The sequence below is a fragment of the Malus sylvestris genome, chromosome 7, assembly GCF_916048215.2.
Source record: "Malus sylvestris chromosome 7, drMalSylv7.2, whole genome shotgun sequence".
Lineage (NCBI taxonomy): Eukaryota > Viridiplantae > Streptophyta > Magnoliopsida > Rosales > Rosaceae > Malus > Malus sylvestris.
The window spans coordinates 4910446-4928693 of record NC_062266.1 but is presented as its reverse complement, the minus strand read 5'-3'; the positions used below and the strand labels follow the sequence as shown (position 1 = coordinate 4928693).

Sequence of the window (18248 nt, the reverse complement as noted above, 5' to 3'; positions counted from 1 at the left end):
GGCTGAATATGTCATGAAAAGAAGTTTTCGGTTTGGTTGTAAGAGGATGATACAAATAAGGATAACTTGCAAACAAGAATGTAAATGAACCTCCAAACTTGAGTACGATCAGAGCAAACGCGAATAATGAACAGTCAAGCAATAACTAAACTATAATTCCATCCATCTGTTTCCTTCCTAACACAAGTACATAACTTGCCCAGTTCTATAACATAATCTCGCAATATTATTTATTAGAAATTCAAGCAGACTCCAAATACAAAGTTTCTTGAATCCGTAGCATAAGCCTTCTTACACATATATCCAAGATTGCATTTATGAACTGCCATGCAGAGAGCTTTTATATAAGAAATACATATAAAAGACGGGAACTTAGAGTACGCAAGCATGTCTCCCCTAGAGATTGAAAGATAAACAAACTCAGAGTCATGCTAAGTTCAGAAGCATATAAACATGATGGAGATTCCAGACTTCTTAACCAGGATCACGTTTGTCAGCACCATGATGGTCTGTTGGTGGAACCTAAACCATCGACCATAGATTGAAAGATAAAACAACAATACTACAGCTATGCTACGTTCAAAAACATTTAAACAAGACAAAGTTCCAGTCATTCTCACCAGGATCACGTTTGTTGGAACTGCAGCAGCATGTTTTAGAACCTACATGATCAACCAAAATAACCCCGGCATTTTGACGATCCACATAAGCATTTATTTTTCCTGTTCGGTCCACTGTTACTGCCAGCTTCATTAGAACTTGTCCCATAATCATATGTCAACTCTGTCAGAGGGGGAATGTGTCTGATGGCATAAAAAGCAATATGGACAAAAGACTGATTGTTGTGTTCATATAAAACTGGTTGCCAAAAAACATTTGGTGAGCAACTGTGATTAATGAACCGACCTACATTCCCAACATTCTTGGCACTTATGATCAGGCGATATGGAATGTTATAATCCTCATTAACATCATGAGGACTCTCCTCTAGTAATCCAGGTTCATAACTCCACTTGAACGATTCATAATCACGGCCTGTGTCAAAAATATATTCATCATTTTCACCTCCACCTTCTTTCTGTTTTAACTTCGCTTCATCTATAACTTCACCAGCATACTCACAAATAAAAGCACCAGCACGAATAGAATCCCATGACCGGAGGCCCCAACCCCTATCCTTTGTCTTAAACACTTCCAGCCGCAATTTTACACCAGTTTGGGATACCCGGTTTTTGCAGTTGGGAGTGCATGGACACGTAGGACTACATTCATGTAACAATTGTTTACGGCTGACTAGAATCCCATTGCTAGTATAAGGAAAATCACCTCCATTTTTCTGAATGCAAGAGCAATTCATATCACCTGGCTGGCATGCACTGCGGCAATTGCAGCCAAAAGAAGGTGGCATGAGACTGAATGATTTAGTATATTTGAGTGTAGGGAAATAAGTGAAAGAAGCCAGCCCCTTTTCATTATCAACCTCATTTACAAGGGAAACAGGTACAGGTTCAGTCCCTGAAGTGAGGTCTTGAAGAACAAGTCCAGCCCTTGAGGAAAAACCATCCTTCCACTTACGAAGAGTTTGCCAAACTGCAAAAGCTGGTGGCTGTCCAGGCACCCTTAACAGCTTGTACTTGAATATATTACAACCAGCTTTCCCCCTCTCTGTCCATGACTCATGAACTTTATATAGGCCATCATAGACATAGATCTTTGTCATTGAATTAACATCTTCTTTCATGCCCCGAATCACTCGTACTTCATTGCCATGATGCAAATTTCTCTGAAGAGCAAGATTACCCCTTTCAAGCTTCTGATCAGCCACCTCCCTATCTTTGTCTTTGTTGTTGCTATTTCCACCCTGACCACTGTATATCAAGACATCGCTGTCCTCTGCCTCATCATCATAGCCTCCTGAAGAAACAATGCTTAAAGCCACCGGATCTTTTTCACCATCACCCTTGCCAGTCATGTAGTCAATTCCAGCCATCGATGGAGCATGTAATCCAACCGCACACATTTCCATTCGGAAAAAGAAAATGTCGCCAATCTCAACTCCAGGGACAACCCCAATTCTCCTCCTCATGTTTGTCCTAACCTTTTTGCTCATCAAAATGTTACCAGCTTTCAAATCTGCACGCTTAATAAGCCCAGTTTTCGTTTCCTTGTTTTCTTCAATTTGACAGATCCTTCTCCGGAGTGCATCGAAATTCATGAGTACATAATTAACCAACTCCCTGTTACCATCTTCAATTTGAAATGAACTCATAACAGGAACAAAGGTCACGCCTGACCCATTGTTTGTTACTGAACCACCATCTCCATTTTTCTTGGTCTTCTTTCGAGATGAACTAGCTTTTGAGGTCTTCTTTCGAGATGCACTAGAACCTACATGAGGATCAAAGAACCCTTCTCCATTGGAATCCTCTGGAAAGTCATCGGAGCCAGATGGGGCAGGAGCTCTATATGATCGGATAGGAGCAGGCATGGGACCGGTTGGTGTCCTCATCTCACTATTTAGATCAGGTGAGGCCTGAGATAGTGGTACGTTAAACGGGTAAAACGGAGGAAACCCATTAGGGGTATGGCCAAAGGGAGGCATGCCCGGAAAGGATGGGGCTTGAGACGTAGCTGGGAACACTGGCATCAAACTACGCAGAGGTCTAACATCCAAAACCCTTGACTTATCAATCCCAGCTGAAGGAGGAACGAAGTTGTGGCTTGACCCTCCTTCCATCACAAACCCTTGTCCACAAATCAACCCTAAACTAAAGTTTTTCGCTTTTCCGACAAACCCCAAAAAACCCTAATTTCTCTTCAACTTCTGGGTGATTGCGATGGTTGTCTAAACCCTAATTTCATTTCTCATTTTTTTTTCAGAGAAACAAAAGTTTTCACTTTAAACATGTACATCTGCAAGACAATATCACAAACGACGCCACACATTACTTAAAAGTTTCATAATTTAAACAGGACAGCAAAACTCGAGCTGAAATCTACAGAAAATGAGATCTAGAACATGATACTGAAATGGGCATCTGTCTAAGATTTAGAAAAGCAGATTTCCATGCACGAAAGCTTGACGGGGAAAACAAGAAGTATAAAGACGTTCTGACCTCTTTGCATTTTCGGTTGATAGCTGCGTATTTCTCCGTTGGCGACTTTCAGACAGAGACAGAGAGAGAGCGAGAGAGAGAGAGAGAGAGAGAGAGAGAGAGAGAGAGAGAGCGCACCACTTCAGTTCCGGATACTACCTTTTTTTACTGGGTCTAACTTTAAACCGTCGACTCGCATGTTACTATGTTTTGCCAAATGTTGTCCATCTAGCCCGATTTATACTTTTAAAAATTAAAAGTTCCTCATTTTTCACTTATTTTTTTGGACCCTCATTTTCACTTGAATTCTAAATTTTGACTTTCTTGAAAATATCCAATAAAATTTATGAAATTAGTCAAATTTAGGAGTGTGGCTTCAATACTATGTATAAATCCTCGGTGTTTCGATCATTAGATTTGATTTTCATAATTTTTGAATTTTCATTTTTAATCTTGGTCACTTATTTTTCATATCACTTAATGTTACGTGCTACTAAAAAAAATTGCAAATTTAGTATTGAAATTAACTTTTGGAGAATAAGTCATTTTGAGTGCTATGGGCGCATTAGTCGTTAGATTTGATTTCCACAACTGTTAGATGTTCAGTTTTTTAACTCAACAATTTATTTTTCATATCACTCAGTGTTGCACGTACAATTTAAGAGAAATTGAAAATTTAGTTTCAAAATTAACTTTTGGAGTAAATTGCTGACTTGGTACCTGAAATATTACCTAAGTAAAAATCAAGTCTCTAAACTACCTTTTTTCGAGAAAAAGTTCCTTTGAGTGCTATGGGAGCATTAGTCGTTAGATTCGATTTCCACAACTATGAGATGTTCAACTCAATAATTTATTTTTCATATCACTTAGTGTTACACGTACATTTAAGAGAAATTGAATTTTAGTTTCAAATTAAATTTTTGAATAAATTGCTGATTTGGTCCCTGAAATATTACCCAAGTCAAAATCAAGTCTCAAAACTTTTTTTTTTCTTCGAGAAAAGGTCATTTGAGTGTTGTGGGTGTATTAATCGTTAGGTTCGATTTCCACAACTGTTAGATTTTCTATTTTTCAGCTCAGATATTTATGTTTTTTGTATTAGTTGTTTGATTTGATTTCCACTCTAATCTCCTCCAACTTTTGACCTCCATCGACCATACTTTCAATCCCTCCTCCAGGCTCCAACTGTCAACTCCACCATGCTTCCTCCTCCAACTATCACCCCCCGCTCCCTCCTCCAACATTGTTGTCATAAGACTCAAAACTCAAATTGACAAATAAAGATATGTGCATTGACGACGATCGGAGTCAAAACTCAAATCTTAGTTCTTTTAGTTGACATTTGGCAAGAACTCTACCAAACCAAACCAAAAGCCAAGCATCGAATGTAGTAACTGAGTGTCTATCAACTTTGTAATTTAATTGCCCCCAAACCAAACCAAACCGAATCCATCCATGGACAAAGGAGGAGTTCTTCGAAAAAGCCCCACCTTTGTCACTACTGCTCGTCCAATAACTCTCCACGTAAAGTTTTGAATTTTTGGTGGAACCTCCACTTTCTAAATCCACTCCCAAATTTTTGTGTAGATGACTATGGAGGAGTAAGGCCGTCGGACCCAACTTTGTCATCGTTTGTCAACTGGCCAAATCAGCCAATCATTCCTTCTTGGGTCACCAATATGGATCTGTCTGATAGCCGAGCATTCATCCTGATCGTGCATCAAACGCCAATAATGCTTAACAAGGAGGGCTAAGCCGGCAGCACCGCCTGATTTTTCCTTGTAGAGTACCTTGGCCATAATTTTTCCTTGTAGAGAGGTTTGGACTCAAATATAAGATTTGAGTTTGAGATGGTCCATTTTTACTTGAGAAAAGTAGCTTGAGCCTTCAATTGTTTAATCCATATCGACTTAAAAATGAAAATGTCCGATCATGCAAAATATTTTTCTTCTTAGACTGTTAGATTCGAACTTGAGATCTCTTCTGCTAGCAAATTAGTACCAGTGGGATGATGGAGGTGCACCAAATTAGTACTAAATCATGAAATATATATCCCCGCACATCTGTCCTATTACTCATATCTAAGATAGCTTCTAGAATAAGGCTAACGGTTCCCATAACTCACTCACTACCCATGTCTATCTCTCTCATATGTCAAAGAGAAACTTCTACAATAAGGCTAACTCACCACAGCTAGCTCAGAATCCATATCTTTCTCGTTGAAGCCCTCTTCCTCCTTTGCCAGCTCTCTCTTTGCTTCCTCAAGCTCTACCTCTGTAACAGCAAGTGCGGCACTCCGCCTTTTCTTCTCATTATCCAAAACTTCAACATCATCCCTCAGCCTTTTCACTCTCCTTGCCCTTTCCAGAAACTTCTTCTTACCCAAAGCAGATTGAACACGTGGTTCCAGCCACCCCAAGTCAAATCTGAACATCTCGACATCCTCCCATAAACTTCGAAGCTGAGCAAAGGCATCCTCATTCATATCCTTCACCTTTTTTGTTTTAAGAAAATGCAAGAGCCCTCCAAGAGTTGTCAAAGCACATTCAATAACTTTGCGATTCTTCTTACGTACGCACTCAATCAACGAAGGATGCACTGTACAAGCTTCCTCCAGCAGTGGGACGAAAGCTTTCTCTATTAGTCCCAACCCACGAAAATCCATAAGCTCACCTGTTGGTTCGGTGGGAACTTCCGTGAGCTCCTTGACTTCCCCCGCTGGTTTGGTGGGAACATCCTCAAGCTCCTTGACTTCCCCCGTTGGTTTGGTGGGAACTTCGCCAAGCTCCTTGACCTTGACTTCCCCCATTGGTTTGGTGGGAACTTCCCCAAGCTCCTTGACCTTGACTTCCCCCGTTGGTTTGGTGGGAACTTCCCCAAGTTCCTTGACTCCCCCTGTTGGTTTGGTGGGAACTTCCCCAAACTCCTTGACTAGAGAAGGGTCAGGAAGGCTTATAATAATAGCCTTAGCGCAAACTTGTTCAGGGCCTGATGTTTCTTGGAAAGGAGTCAGCGGTTCTGAACTTGGCATAATAGGTGCTGGAGAAGACTCTACAGTTTGCACAGAATGCACATGTGAACGTTCCTGCCCAACATGCTCTTTCTTTATAGACTGCATAAGTGCAGATTCTGCAGAACTCTTAGCTCGCTGGTCTATTGGAATATGGACCTTCACTTCAACAATGCACGTATCATTCACAAGATAACCTGCAGTCTCGTCATAAAGTTCACTAAGCAGCACGAATGATCTGAAGCCCCACTCACTCGTGTGTTCTTTGAACTCTTTATAAGAGCCTGTGAACAAAAAATCAAGGAATACAAAACCTTAATCAAGAATGCAAAGCACATCACCAGGTAATGCGGAAACAACAATAAAGGAAGTCCATTTCAGAGTTTACTACAGAAAGTTCTAAGAAATGATCAAGAACTAATGCTGATAAGATATTTGCAGATGGACTTCCTTCCATGTGTAAACGTACTTAAGCCAGGCATAACTCTGTTAGCTTTCAAAACAGAAAGTTCTAAGAAAAAATAAAAGCTAAGCTGCCACCAGTGTCCCAATGCGATAGCAAATCTCATATAATATCGGCAACAATATATATATATATATATATATATATATATGTAAAACTGATCAGAGTCTGGGATCCACTAAATATTATCAGCACCAAAGCTTAAAGGAAGAGAAATTCTAGACTTTTTCTTGACGACACATTCAAACTAACAGAGAAAATCAAAATTACAGTTTCATTGATAACGATCAGTTGCACAATTTTACTCGAAGGTCACTCCAAATCCCTTGTTTGAAATCTTTCTGTCCAAATGCACCATAACTTTTTACAACTAATGACGCATGTTGTATGAATGATAATGATCAGGTAAACAATTTATACTAGAAACACACTCCAAATCCCTTGTTTTTGTTTCATCCAAATGCACGACGCTTGTTGCATAAATCAATCCAAATGCACCATAACTTATTACAACCAACAACATGTGTCGCATAAGTGATTACCATCAACTAAACAATTTATACTTGTAACTCCAAATCCCTTGTCTTAACTCTTTCTATCCAAATGCACCTTCACTTGATACAATGACGCGTGTTGTGCAAATGATAACGATCAGTTAAACAATGTAAAGTGTTATACTAGAAACGCACTCTGATTCCCTTGTTTTAAATCATTCTATCCAAATGCATCATAACTTGTTACAACCAACCAACGACGCGTGTCATATATAAACAACAAACAAAAACAGAATCAGGATGGACAGCGCAAGGGAATCCATTTAATGAGTTTCGATTGCCACAACAAAAAGATCACATAGAAAGAACAGAAACATGATTCATGAAGAGTGAAAGAAATACCCTTGGTAAACTTTGTGATTGTCTTGTTGCTGTCGAGTTGATTGAGCACACTCAAGCTGAAGTGGGCAAATCTAGTCCAGCCAGGTTCCAAAGTTGAAGCACTTGGGATACTCAAATACATGGAGAACTGCATTTTCGAATTTACTTTGTTGCCCTTCGGCCATACAAGGATCCTCCTGACCAAATCAAAATTATCAAACCAAAAGAGCACAATGTTAAAATTGCAGGTCATGACCCTAAAGTCTTATGGCATCTATTGGGCTTCTATTAGACCGTCTCCAACTTTTGGGTTGAAAACTAAAATTTAGGTTTAAAATTAACCCAATCATTATCCAATGATTGGGCCTAAAATATGTTTTGGGTTAAAACCTTAATTTTGGGCAAATTTAACCCAAAATTTAGGCCAGTGTTAATGGTTGGCTCATCAAAATTTAGATTTTAAACTAAGTTAATCATTCTCCAATAGTTGGGTTTAAAATAAGTTTTGGGTTAAAACCTAAAATTTGCGCAACAACAACAACAACAAAGCCTTTTCCCACTAAGTGGGGTCGGCTATATGAATTCTAGAACGCCATTACGCTCGGTTTTGTGTCATGTCCTCCATTAGATCCAAGTACTCTAAGTCTTTTCTTAAAATCTCTTCCAAAGTTTTTCTAGGTCTTCCTCTATCCCTTCGGCCTAGACCTTTGTCCTGTAGTTGTATCTTCTAACCGGAGCGTTAGTAGGCATTCTTTGCACATGTCCAAACCACCGTAACCGATTTTCTCTCATCTTTCCTTCAATTTCGGCGACTCCTACTTTACCTCGGATATCCTCATTCCTAATCTTATCATTTCTCGTGTGCCCACACATCCAACGAAGCATCCTCATCTCTGCTACACCCATTTTATGTACGTGTTGATGCTTCACCGCCCAACATTATGTGCCATACAGCATCGCCGGCCTTATTGTCGTCCTATAAAATTTTTCCTTAAGCTTAAGTGGCATACGGCGGTCACACAACACGTCGGATGCACTCTTCCACTTCATTCGACGTCTGTAATCGTATATGATCAAACATAACAGCCCAAATTAAATCGAATGGCTAAAACAATAAAAAAATATTTAATATTTTTAGATTAAAATGTTAATAAAAATAAATAATGATAATCTACATTAATTTTATTTTGAAAAAAGTTACCGCAAAAACCTAAATTTATTCTTTAACAATCTCGGGTTAAAATTTTAATTCATAACCATTGAAGCAAAAAAATTGTTCCCGAGTTAAAACCCAAATTTTCTGAGTTAAAAATTTTCAACCGAAGAGTTGAAGATGGTCCAAGTGAAAAATGTCACTGGTGGAACCTTCTAGATGATTCCTATTTTCATTTTTTATTTCTTTGTTTTTTAATCTGGAAATTTTCTCTCTTTCTTTCATTTTTTTATATTGGAATGGAGTTTCTAAATAGTAGGTTGTACCATGACAAATTGTAAAAAAAAAAAAAAAAAATTAATAAAATTAAGAAAAATAAACCATGACAAGTGAATCTAAAGCTGCTCTTGGGTCGATGGATTCATAAAAAAGCGATCTTGAAGGATCTAAAAAGAACCAAAATTAAAATTAATTAAACAAATTTTGAGAAAATAATAAAAATAATACCATTTGAAACCAGCGATGGTGAAAACGTCGGAGTAATGCTTGTCGTTCTGGAGCTTAGAGAAGTTTTCGATCACCCATGTGAATGTCTCAGACACAACCTCTTCATCTTCCCTGTTGTTGCTCGTCATCTACAAAACAAAATATTCAAATTATTAAATAATACCCACAAAAAAATGTTTCATGTAAATGCTCCCCCCCCGGTCCATCACACCAAACTAACCATGATCGACGGTGAGAGAGAGTGAGAGATAGAGAGAGAGAGAGGAACCTTCAACCCCTACCCCACGGTTCTAGAGAGAGATGAAAATACTCACTCCCTTGCAGAGCTCACACTGCAGCACGGGGGACTGTGCGGACAACAACAAAAAAATACCTCCAATTTATACTGGCCCCAGTCTCTCAAACAATGTCCAAAGTGATCCTACCCTTATCTTCGCTGTCTACTGAGACCCATAAAATATTATATAAAAATAAACACGAGTTTAATCTTTATTTTGGCCGGAAAATGTAAGAGATACCATTTTTTTTTAAGGAAAACTAATAAAAATGACTTGAAAACTTTGAGTTTTAATGATAATGACAAAATAAAGGGTAAAGTGAATAGTACCAGGATTGACTTTTTAGTGTAAAAATGTGATTTTTCGTTAAAATGAACAGTACCAGGTGCTTTTCGTTAAAGTTCTTTTTTTTTTATCACATTCATGTACCACATGTGTGGAAAATGATGTATATTTGTTAGCTCAATTAATGATTTTATCTCATTCGATGTCGTATATATGTCAATTTGTCGTAACACGTGGTACATGAATGTGGCCAGAAAATGTAATCTCCCTGACATTATTCTTTTTTTTTGTGGCTAATTTTTTTTTTCCGTAGTCCATGTGGTAATACTACTTCATTTTTAATGTGACCCTTGTTCATTATTTAAAATATCAATATCGGTGGGAATATCGATATGCAAATTTGCAAAAATATTGATATTGATAACAATATTCGTTGCTTTCGATGTAAATTTAAATTTAAGCTTTAAGTAATGTCAAATACTAGTTTAGACGAAATATAATTATTTATCTGATACTCAATCAATTTGTCGGAAATATCAACAAAATATGTCGATTTTATTTGAAATTTAAGAATTTTTTCCATGTAGGGTGAAGTTTTGACTTTGATCCATTTTTCATATCTTTTTGTAATTTTTTTATCGAAAAATTTTCAAACACTGCCCTTATTGTTAAAAACAAAAATTGTTAAATTGAACACATTATTAACAATTATGATCTACATCAAAATTTATGTTAGTCTTTCATTGAAAAAACACACGTGACGTTTCAAATAATTGACTTAAATCATAAGCCCAGAAGATAGGGGATGACTTGGAGTGAAACCCAAGTCACCCCAAATCAAGATAACAAGCAGAGTAAAACCCAGCAGCAGCCCAAACATTAGCCAATCAAGATCGACCAGCTCAATCACTCCCGATATTTTAATTTTTAACAATTTCAAGACTCGTGTAGTGTTGGAGTCTGGTGGCTTAGATTTGAGTCCCATATCGGTCAGACGTAGAATTATTTAGTACTTTATAAGTCATAGTACAACACACATATATTGTTGAGATCTTTTGATAAAACTTCATACTCGTTTCTTTTGAGTGGCTAAAGTGGCCAAATATCGGCACTACCGGCTCGGCTCGTGAGTGCGGGGACTGTTTGAGTCATACGTGACAAGCAATCTAAGATCCTCAAGATATTCTTAATATCAATAAAATCAAGAAATATGAAGCGCAATTTTAAGAAACAGAAAGGCTCTCAATTTCATAGAAACATATCCGAGCACTATGCATTTTCAACACAAGCAAATTCAAGTACAGCTTCAACAAATGCATAATACCTATCAACCATGGTATCCGGCCTAATCGATCATACCGGGAGTTGATGAAGGTCACCAAATTATAGTCCCTGCAACCTTCAAAAATATAATATATATATATATACATATATATGTATTCGACATATCTGTCCTGCAACTTACACTAACTGTCCTACAGGATGAGAAACTTCAATAAGGCTAACGCATCCCATAACCTAGCTCGCTATCCATATCTATCGCGGCGATGACCTTTTCCTCCTTTTCCAAGTCTCTTTTCGCTATCTCAAGATCCACCTCTGTCACAGCTAGCGCAGCACTCCGCCTCTTCATCTCATTATCCAATATATCCACATCTTCTCTCAGTCTTTTCACTCTCCTTGACCTTTCCAGAAGCTTCTTCATGTCCAAAGCTGATTGAACATGAGTCTCCAGCCACGCCAAGTCAAATTTGAACATATGGACATCCTCCCATAAGCTTTGAAGGCGTGAACAGGCATCCTCAGTCATATCCTTCACCTTCGTAGTTTTCAGAAAATGCAAGAGTCCCCCTAAAGCTGTGAGTGCACATTCAACAACCATACGGTTTCTCTTATGCAGGCACTCTATCAATGAAGGATGCAACGAACAAACTTCCTCTAGCAGCGGAATAAAAGCTTTCTCGATTTGTCCTAAACCCCTAAATTCCATAAGCTCACCCGTTAGGTTCGTGGGTAATTCCTCGAGTTCCTTGACCAGAGAAGGCTCAGTAGGGCCACCATCAGCAGGTTCAGTGCAAACTTTTTCAGAACCTGGTGTATGCTGGAATTCAGAACATGGTGTTTTAGGCGCCGGTGAAGAGTTTTCAGCTTTAGAATTCAGAACCAAAGGTTCCTGCGCTTTATGCTCTTTCTCTGAGTGATCCGTACTTGCAGAAAAATTACTTCCTTGGTCTCCAATCCTAATTGAGACATTAAGCCGGGCTTCAACAATACATGTATCATTCACAAGATAACCCGCAGCGCTGTCATAAAGCTTGATGAGAGGGATGAAGGATTTGAAGCCCCACTCCTTGTGGTTTTCTGTGAACTCTTTTACAGATCCTGTTATCGAGGAAACGAAAGCAAATAATCAAGAATGCAAATCTCATCACCAAGTAATTAATTAAAGATGAAGTACATTCCGAGATTACAATAGAAGTCTATTACCGACATAGAGGAATTCAATCAATGATTAATGCTACCAGCAATAATATCCACATACATATTCACACACACAAACACAGAAACTCTTCGTTGAAAAACCAAATCACATATTCAAACATATTAACTAGTAAACCAAATATTATAACTGACCCCAAATCTCAAAACTTTCGATTTATTCTCCAACGGTTCCCAAGAAGGAGTATAAATGATAATCATGCCCAGCTCAGGTCGCTCTTTGTATCCGTATGATGCCATGTCTGAGCCAGCAGGAAAGGAAAAACATGTTGTGCTTGGCATGATTAGCATGACAGACTATCACCCCTGTTTTGTTTTGAACATGTCTTCTAGAGCCTTGAGTATGGTTTCAAAACCTTCAATACTCTAAATAATCCCCTCTTGAATTTGTAGGGGATTAATTTGTCATAAACTTTGAGCCAAAAAACATCAACTAAAAATTATTAATTCCTGCTACATCAACATTACATTTCTACAAACTGCATGGCATTACACGACCTAACGATATGAAGAAATATGTCGTCAAAATGCAAATCAGGCGGATATCACATGAATGTCTCTCCAAAAAGGGAAGGGATGAGTAAACAAAAAATGCGTATATGGTTCACCTCTCCATGAGTGATGAAAGTTAGAAAATCAATCCAAATCCCTCGTTTTAATCTTTCTATCCAACGGTATCCTAATTTGTTACCACAATCGAAGAATGTAGTTACTAGTTAGAAACAACTCATCCAAATCAAGAGAATACATTTGTTCTGAAAATGTTATGCAAGCATGAATGCGAATGAAAAGAGATGGACTCGAGGGTAGAACAATACCGGTTGCAGGCTTTGTGATTGACTTGTTGGTGTCAAGTCGATTGACCAGGGTCAAGCTAAAGCTGGAATATCTACTCCATCCAGGTGCCAAGCTTGAAGCATCGGCAATGCCCAAATATATGGCCAACTGGACTAGGCCATTAGGATCTTGGTCGGATAACCACTTTGGACGTACAACAAGGATCCTCCTGTTCAAACCAAACCAAACCAAACCAAAGCTAGTAAAATACTGAAAACATCATTGACCCTTGCACCTGAGTTTCGAGTTCGAATCCCCTCCTCTCAATATTTGCTTATAATTAGAGGGAAAAGAACTACAAACACATGCATGATACGGCACAATGTAATAATCTTGGACCAAGTTCGGCCTTATGGGCCGTGCTAGGTTTACCTGGTTCATGTTTCCCCTTTTTTTTTTCTTTTAGTTCAGCCTGTAGTTTTTATTTATTTTTTATTTATTGAACGATTAACGATATATTTATGATAAGGAATGATGAATTTTGATTAAGCCATACAATAGGTCAAACAAAATAAACTAGTATTAACTTGCCGTTATCATGAGTTGAATCTAACACCTCTCTCTTACATATGAAGAAGAATATTACTGGACATTAATATTAAATGGCTGTATTGAGAAATAATCAGTAGCTTTTTTTAGGTTAAAATAAATAATAACTTGCAGTTTGTTTGAACAAATCCTTAGACTCGTAAAGAGAAAAATGATAACCGCACACTTTTTTTCTCTTTTACTAAATAATCGAATTGAATAAATCAAATATAACAACGATAGAAAAAAAAAAAAATATATATATATATATATATATATAATATGGTGTGTGTTTATTATATAAAAAATGGAGGAAATGTAAATAGAAGAAGCTCCAAAAGAACAAAAAAATAAAATAAAATAATACCATTTGAAACCAGCGATGGTGAAAACGTCAGAGAAAAGGTTGTTGTTGTTGAGCTTAGAGAAGTTTTCGATCACCCATGTGAATGTCCCAGACACAACCTCTTCTTCTTCCCTGTTGTTGCTCGTCATCTACAAAACAATAATTACAGATTAAAATAACCAGACCCCGAAAAAGAAAACGAATTTAAATAAAACCCATAAATGTTAACAATTGTGTGACGGTGTGAGTGAGACTGAGAAACATACCTTCCTTCCAAATTTCTAATGCAAGTGTCTCTGAAGAGAGAGAGAGAGAGAGAGAGAGAGAGAGAGAGAGAGGAGCCGGGGAAGCACTAGGCTAGTCCAGCATTTGGGGCAGTGCAGACATCTAAAAGCTCCATTTCTTTTTCACCTGCCCGGATCAAAGGCAAAGGAAGCGTCCATTTCTTCTACTATTATTTAATTGAGTGTCAAATGCGTCCTTTACTTATTTATTTTAAGCGTAAATTGTAACAATAGTCCTTCAACTTTAATCAAATTGGATAATAATCTCTCAATTGAAAATTATCATTGGTCAATCAACTCATCAAAACGTGTAGCTATAGTCATTTTCATCAACTCCGTCAGAATTCTGTCTAAATGAGTTACATTGGAAAGACTATTGTCACAATTGGATTGATTTAAAGTTGATTAATCATTGCTCTAATTTGGTTAAAGTTGAGGGACCATTTCTCCAGTTGGATTAAAGTTGAGGGACAATTAATACAAATTTTCTTATTTGATTTTCCATATTTGCCTCTTAATTCAGCCTCATGTGCATGACACGTGACTCATTTTGACGGAAGTTCTAACGAAGTTGGCGAAAAAAAACAATTGATGCACGTTTTGATGAGTTGAAGGACTATTAGTAATAGATTTTTGCTTGAGAGACCATTACTCCAATTGGTTTTTTTTTTTTTTTTGAGAGAGAGAGAGAGAGAGAGAGAGATTTAATTTAATTTATTTTTATTTTTTGAGAGAGATTAAAGTTGAGAGATCATTATTACAATTTACTCTTATTTTAAATACTGATTTTCTTACCAACTAACAATCTAATATTGTTAAAAAAAAATTGTACAATCTAATATACTTTTTACAGGTATCCATATGGTTAACGAGGATGTTTAATATTTGTCTTCAATTTGATACTTAATTTTGACTCATGTATTGTGTGGCTTGACTCAATTTCCTTCTCTTTGACTGCCTTTGGAAATTGTGAAAATGATTTCTCATGCCTTTTCTTATTCATGTACAAAGTATGTGTTTTTTTTCATGCACAAAGTATGTTGAAAATACACTAATTGTCATAAAAACAAAGCAATAAATATTTTTTATTTCATGAAAAAAAAAAAAAACAAACAAACAAACAACTGCCTTCACTCTCCCCTCTATTTTTCCACAAGTGCAGGAATCATTTCAATTTTCAAGTATAGGCCGACTTTAGTTTTCCCTCCTCGGACACAGGGCCGCTATTGAACTACAATTAGGGGTGGGCACTTGAAACCAAAGACCAAAACCGAAACACGAATCGAATCGAACCGCACCGAACGGTTTGGTTTTGCGGTTTTGAAATGGTTTCGGTTTCGAAACCGAACCGCGGCAAAGAAAACGGTTTGGTTTCGGTTTTGGGTTTTCAAAACCGCACCGAAACCGAAACCGAAACCGAAACCGCACCATATAATAAAACTAATAAATAAATGTTATATTTTAAAATTTTAATTAGTTCAACTAGGTTACTAGACTATCATTATCATCTAGTTTTGCACTTCGATTCTTGATTCTTGAAGGCTGAAACACATCTTCATCTCCTTAATTCATCTTCTTAAAACTCATCTTTGGTGCAGTTTTGTTGCAGATTTGCTGCAGTTTTTTGCTGCATTTTTGGGCAGATTTGGTGGAGTTTTGCTGAGTTTTTTGCTGCAGTTTTGGTGCGTTTTTTATGCAGTTTTGCTGCTTTTTTTTTGCAGTTTTGCCACTGTTTTTGCTGCAATTTTGCGCCATATCCATTAATTAATATATGAGGAAAATAAGACCGTCTTATGCATAAATAGGTGCATATTTTAAATTGTACATTTTTTCTCAAAAACCAAACCGAAACCGTTTAAAACCGCACCGAACCGAACCAAACGGTTTGGTTTCATTTCGGTTTTGGCTTCAAAACCGCACCGCACCGCACCGCAAAAAGTTTCGATTTCGGTTCTGGTTTCACTCGAAACCGCACTGAACCGCACCGCGCCCACCCCTAACTACAATCATGAGCGGGTATGGGATAACAAAATTTACAAGCCTCCACCACTCGTTTATAATTGGATTTCGAATGCATTATTGTCTTCTTTTTTTTTTAATTTTTTAATTTTTTTAACAAACGATATTATCTACATTAAAGAATGGAGAACTTGGTTAAACCTCACTATGGACTAGCAATAATATGACTCAAATCAAATACATCTCACTTATAAGTGAAGAAGAATACATTATTGTTTGTATTTTTATTCTAACATTTGTCTATGTTTGATTGATTCATAATTGTTTTCCAACACAGATTCTTACTCCCCTCTTCTACCATTTTGATCTCAACTGACGAGCATAACAATTTGATATCGTGCCCAAAAGTTTACTTGTTAACATAGTTGACGTTGTGTTGTGATATGTTGTGTTCTAAAGCCCGTTTAGTATCTTACTAAAAAAAAAAAAATTCATTATTGCTAAAAAATTAAAGAACAAACTTTTTGAGTTTTTCATAAGGCTAATGCTAGGGAGACCAAAATTTTAAACCAAATTTGTAAATAAAATGATATGTCGAAAATAAGAACGTTAATCAGCGTTTAAGTAATAATCCAATCATCAACAACCAAATCATTTGGTTTATAAATTTGGTTCAAAAGTAATCCTACAAACAAGAATTATTAACTCAGGACTCAAAAATTAAACAAAAACTGAATACCAAACAATTCCTAAATTAATTTGAGTTGCGCCAACCACTACTTTTGTTTGTGTAACAAGCATAATTGTTTCATGGTTTACTAGTAATTACCAACATATTGTGCATGTGTTGAGCAGTTGAAAGTGGGATTTTTGATTCCGCCATTTAAATTTCTGTTCCAAATACTTCTAAATAGATTGGATGGAAATGAAAATGGGAATGCATTCACAAATTCCAAAAATTTTGAATTTTCTAAAATGTTCCAAACTTATTCTCATAAAATTTGTCTACAATATTAAAATTTTAAAATAGTTGTTCACTAAAAGTTATGTATTTCCATTTATCATCGCTCTAAAAAGCGGCCCGCGGGGGGGGGGGGGGGAGGCCCTAAGCAGGCATTTAGAAAATCAAGTTATGTATTTCCATTTATCATCGCTCTAAAAACCGGCCCGCGGGGGGGGGGGGGGGGCAGGCCCTAAGCAGGCATTTAGAAAATCGGTGAAGCCTTTAGGAGGAATTAGGTGGCTGCCAAGATGGTGTCTACGCAGGCCTAGGTAGTTTAGCTTTTTATTTTTATTTTCTAGGTTAAAGGTTTGAAAATAATTTATGTATTCAATCAATTGTAGTCACTTATTTATATGCTTTTATTGTTATATAACAAGTTAATTAAAATTAGAAAAAACTCGCCTAGATCCCTAGGCGCTAGGTAGCGTCTAACGCTTTTTAGAACCTCGCCTTATTAGTTTCTAACGGTTTTTAGAACCTTACTGCCCGACTAGCGTCTAACGGTTTTTAGAACCTTACTTTTTACAAAACGATATATTTGCAATAAGTAAATAGAAAATAAATTAGTTGCGAACTTAACATATCTTAAATTTGAATCTAAGACCTTTTAGTTTGTATCTTATTGTTAGCTTTAGATACATTTCATTTATAAATTTTATATTAATCATAAACTTATATATCAAAAATAATAAAATAATCGTATATTACAATTAATTAGATATATTTGCCAGCATACAAAATATCAAGAAAGAAAAATAGATTGCTTACAAAAATGTTCGAAAATATCCAAAAACTTATAAAATATATGAATATTCTAATTATGTTTCAAACATTCCGAGATTATTCTGATACACAATTTCAAACCAATCCAAAAATTCGAAGTATAATTTTTTTTTTATCAAATCTAAAACTTTTGGAATGAAAATTAAAATTTATTTTCGATTCAATGTGTCTGAAAATCGCTCCTACTAATGATTGAGTTAAAATTAAAAATCAAATTTAATGTTTAATTAGGTGTGGAACTTCCAAATTCCTCACCCAAACATACCCTACCACTTTCACCAACAACTATATATATATATTGGAAATCTTTAAGGTAAGGGATCCCTATTTTTATAATTAGTTG

General features: G+C 36.7%; 3 protein-coding genes across 6 annotated transcripts; all 3 read right to left on the bottom strand.

Annotated features, from left to right (window-relative positions):
- Positions 1-203: 203 nt before the first annotated feature.
- On the bottom strand, positions 204-3293 carry LOC126629475 (histone-lysine N-methyltransferase, H3 lysine-9 specific SUVH1-like). Of its 2 annotated transcripts, XR_007625767.1 has the most exons (3): positions 3117-3293; positions 621-2913; positions 204-522 (listed from the first exon to the last, which is right to left on the bottom strand). XR_007625767.1 is itself a non-coding variant. In XM_050299517.1 (2 exons), the coding sequence occupies exon 2, from the start codon at positions 2735-2737 to the stop codon at positions 671-673; it is 2067 nt and encodes a 688-aa protein (XP_050155474.1). In that variant the 5' UTR covers positions 2738-2913; positions 3117-3293; the 3' UTR covers positions 204-670. The 2 variants fall into 2 exon arrangements, 1 of the variants encoding a protein (XP_050155474.1); XM_050299517.1 differs by having other exon boundaries at positions 204-2913.
- A 1732-nt stretch (positions 3294-5025) lies between these two features.
- LOC126629477 (uncharacterized) lies at positions 5026-9533 on the bottom strand. Of its 3 annotated transcripts, none has more exons than XM_050299521.1 (4): positions 9372-9533; positions 9104-9231; positions 7465-7640; positions 5026-6389 (listed from the first exon to the last, which is right to left on the bottom strand). In XM_050299521.1, the coding sequence occupies exons 2-4, from the start codon at positions 9229-9231 to the stop codon at positions 5275-5277; spliced, it is 1419 nt and encodes a 472-aa protein (XP_050155478.1). In that variant the 5' UTR covers positions 9372-9533; the 3' UTR covers positions 5026-5274. The 3 variants fall into 3 exon arrangements, with proteins under 3 accessions (XP_050155478.1, XP_050155479.1, XP_050155476.1); XM_050299522.1 differs by having other exon boundaries at positions 9418-9510; XM_050299519.1 differs by having other exon boundaries at positions 9324-9490.
- A 1354-nt stretch (positions 9534-10887) lies between these two features.
- Positions 10888-14307, bottom strand: LOC126629478 (MATH domain and coiled-coil domain-containing protein At3g58210-like). The gene is made up of 4 exons (XM_050299523.1): positions 14143-14307; positions 13898-14025; positions 12984-13171; positions 10888-12048 (listed from the first exon to the last, which is right to left on the bottom strand). Exons 2-4 carry the CDS (start codon positions 14023-14025, stop codon positions 11168-11170), a joined length of 1197 nt encoding a protein of 398 aa, XP_050155480.1. The 5' UTR covers positions 14143-14307; the 3' UTR covers positions 10888-11167.
- Between the last annotated feature and the right edge of the window lie 3941 nt (positions 14308-18248).

What these genes read in the sequence shown, in the direction of transcription:
- LOC126629475 (XM_050299517.1), bottom strand. Translation starts at nt 2,737, where the DNA reads ATGGAAGGAGGGTCAAGCCACAACTTCGTTCCTCCTTCAGCTGGGATT.
- LOC126629477 (XM_050299519.1), bottom strand. An exon ending in ACCATCGCTGGTTTCAAATG is followed by an intron (nt 7,641 to 9,103) that starts GTATTATTTTTA and finishes TGATTTGGTCAG; the next exon opens with GAGGATCCTTGTATGGCCGA. An exon ending in AATCACAAAGTTTACCAAGG is followed by an intron (nt 6,390 to 7,464) that starts GTATTTCTTTCA and finishes TTTTGTTCACAG; the next exon opens with GCTCTTATAAAGAGTTCAAA.
- LOC126629478 (XM_050299523.1), bottom strand. Translation starts at nt 14,025, where the DNA reads ATGACGAGCAACAACAGGGAAGAAGAAGAGGTTGTGTCTGGGACATTC. An exon ending in ACCATCGCTGGTTTCAAATG is followed by an intron (nt 13,172 to 13,897) that starts GTATTATTTTAT and finishes TGGTTTGAACAG; the next exon opens with GAGGATCCTTGTTGTACGTC. An exon ending in AATCACAAAGCCTGCAACCG is followed by an intron (nt 12,049 to 12,983) that starts GTATTGTTCTAC and finishes CCTCGATAACAG; the next exon opens with GATCTGTAAAAGAGTTCACA.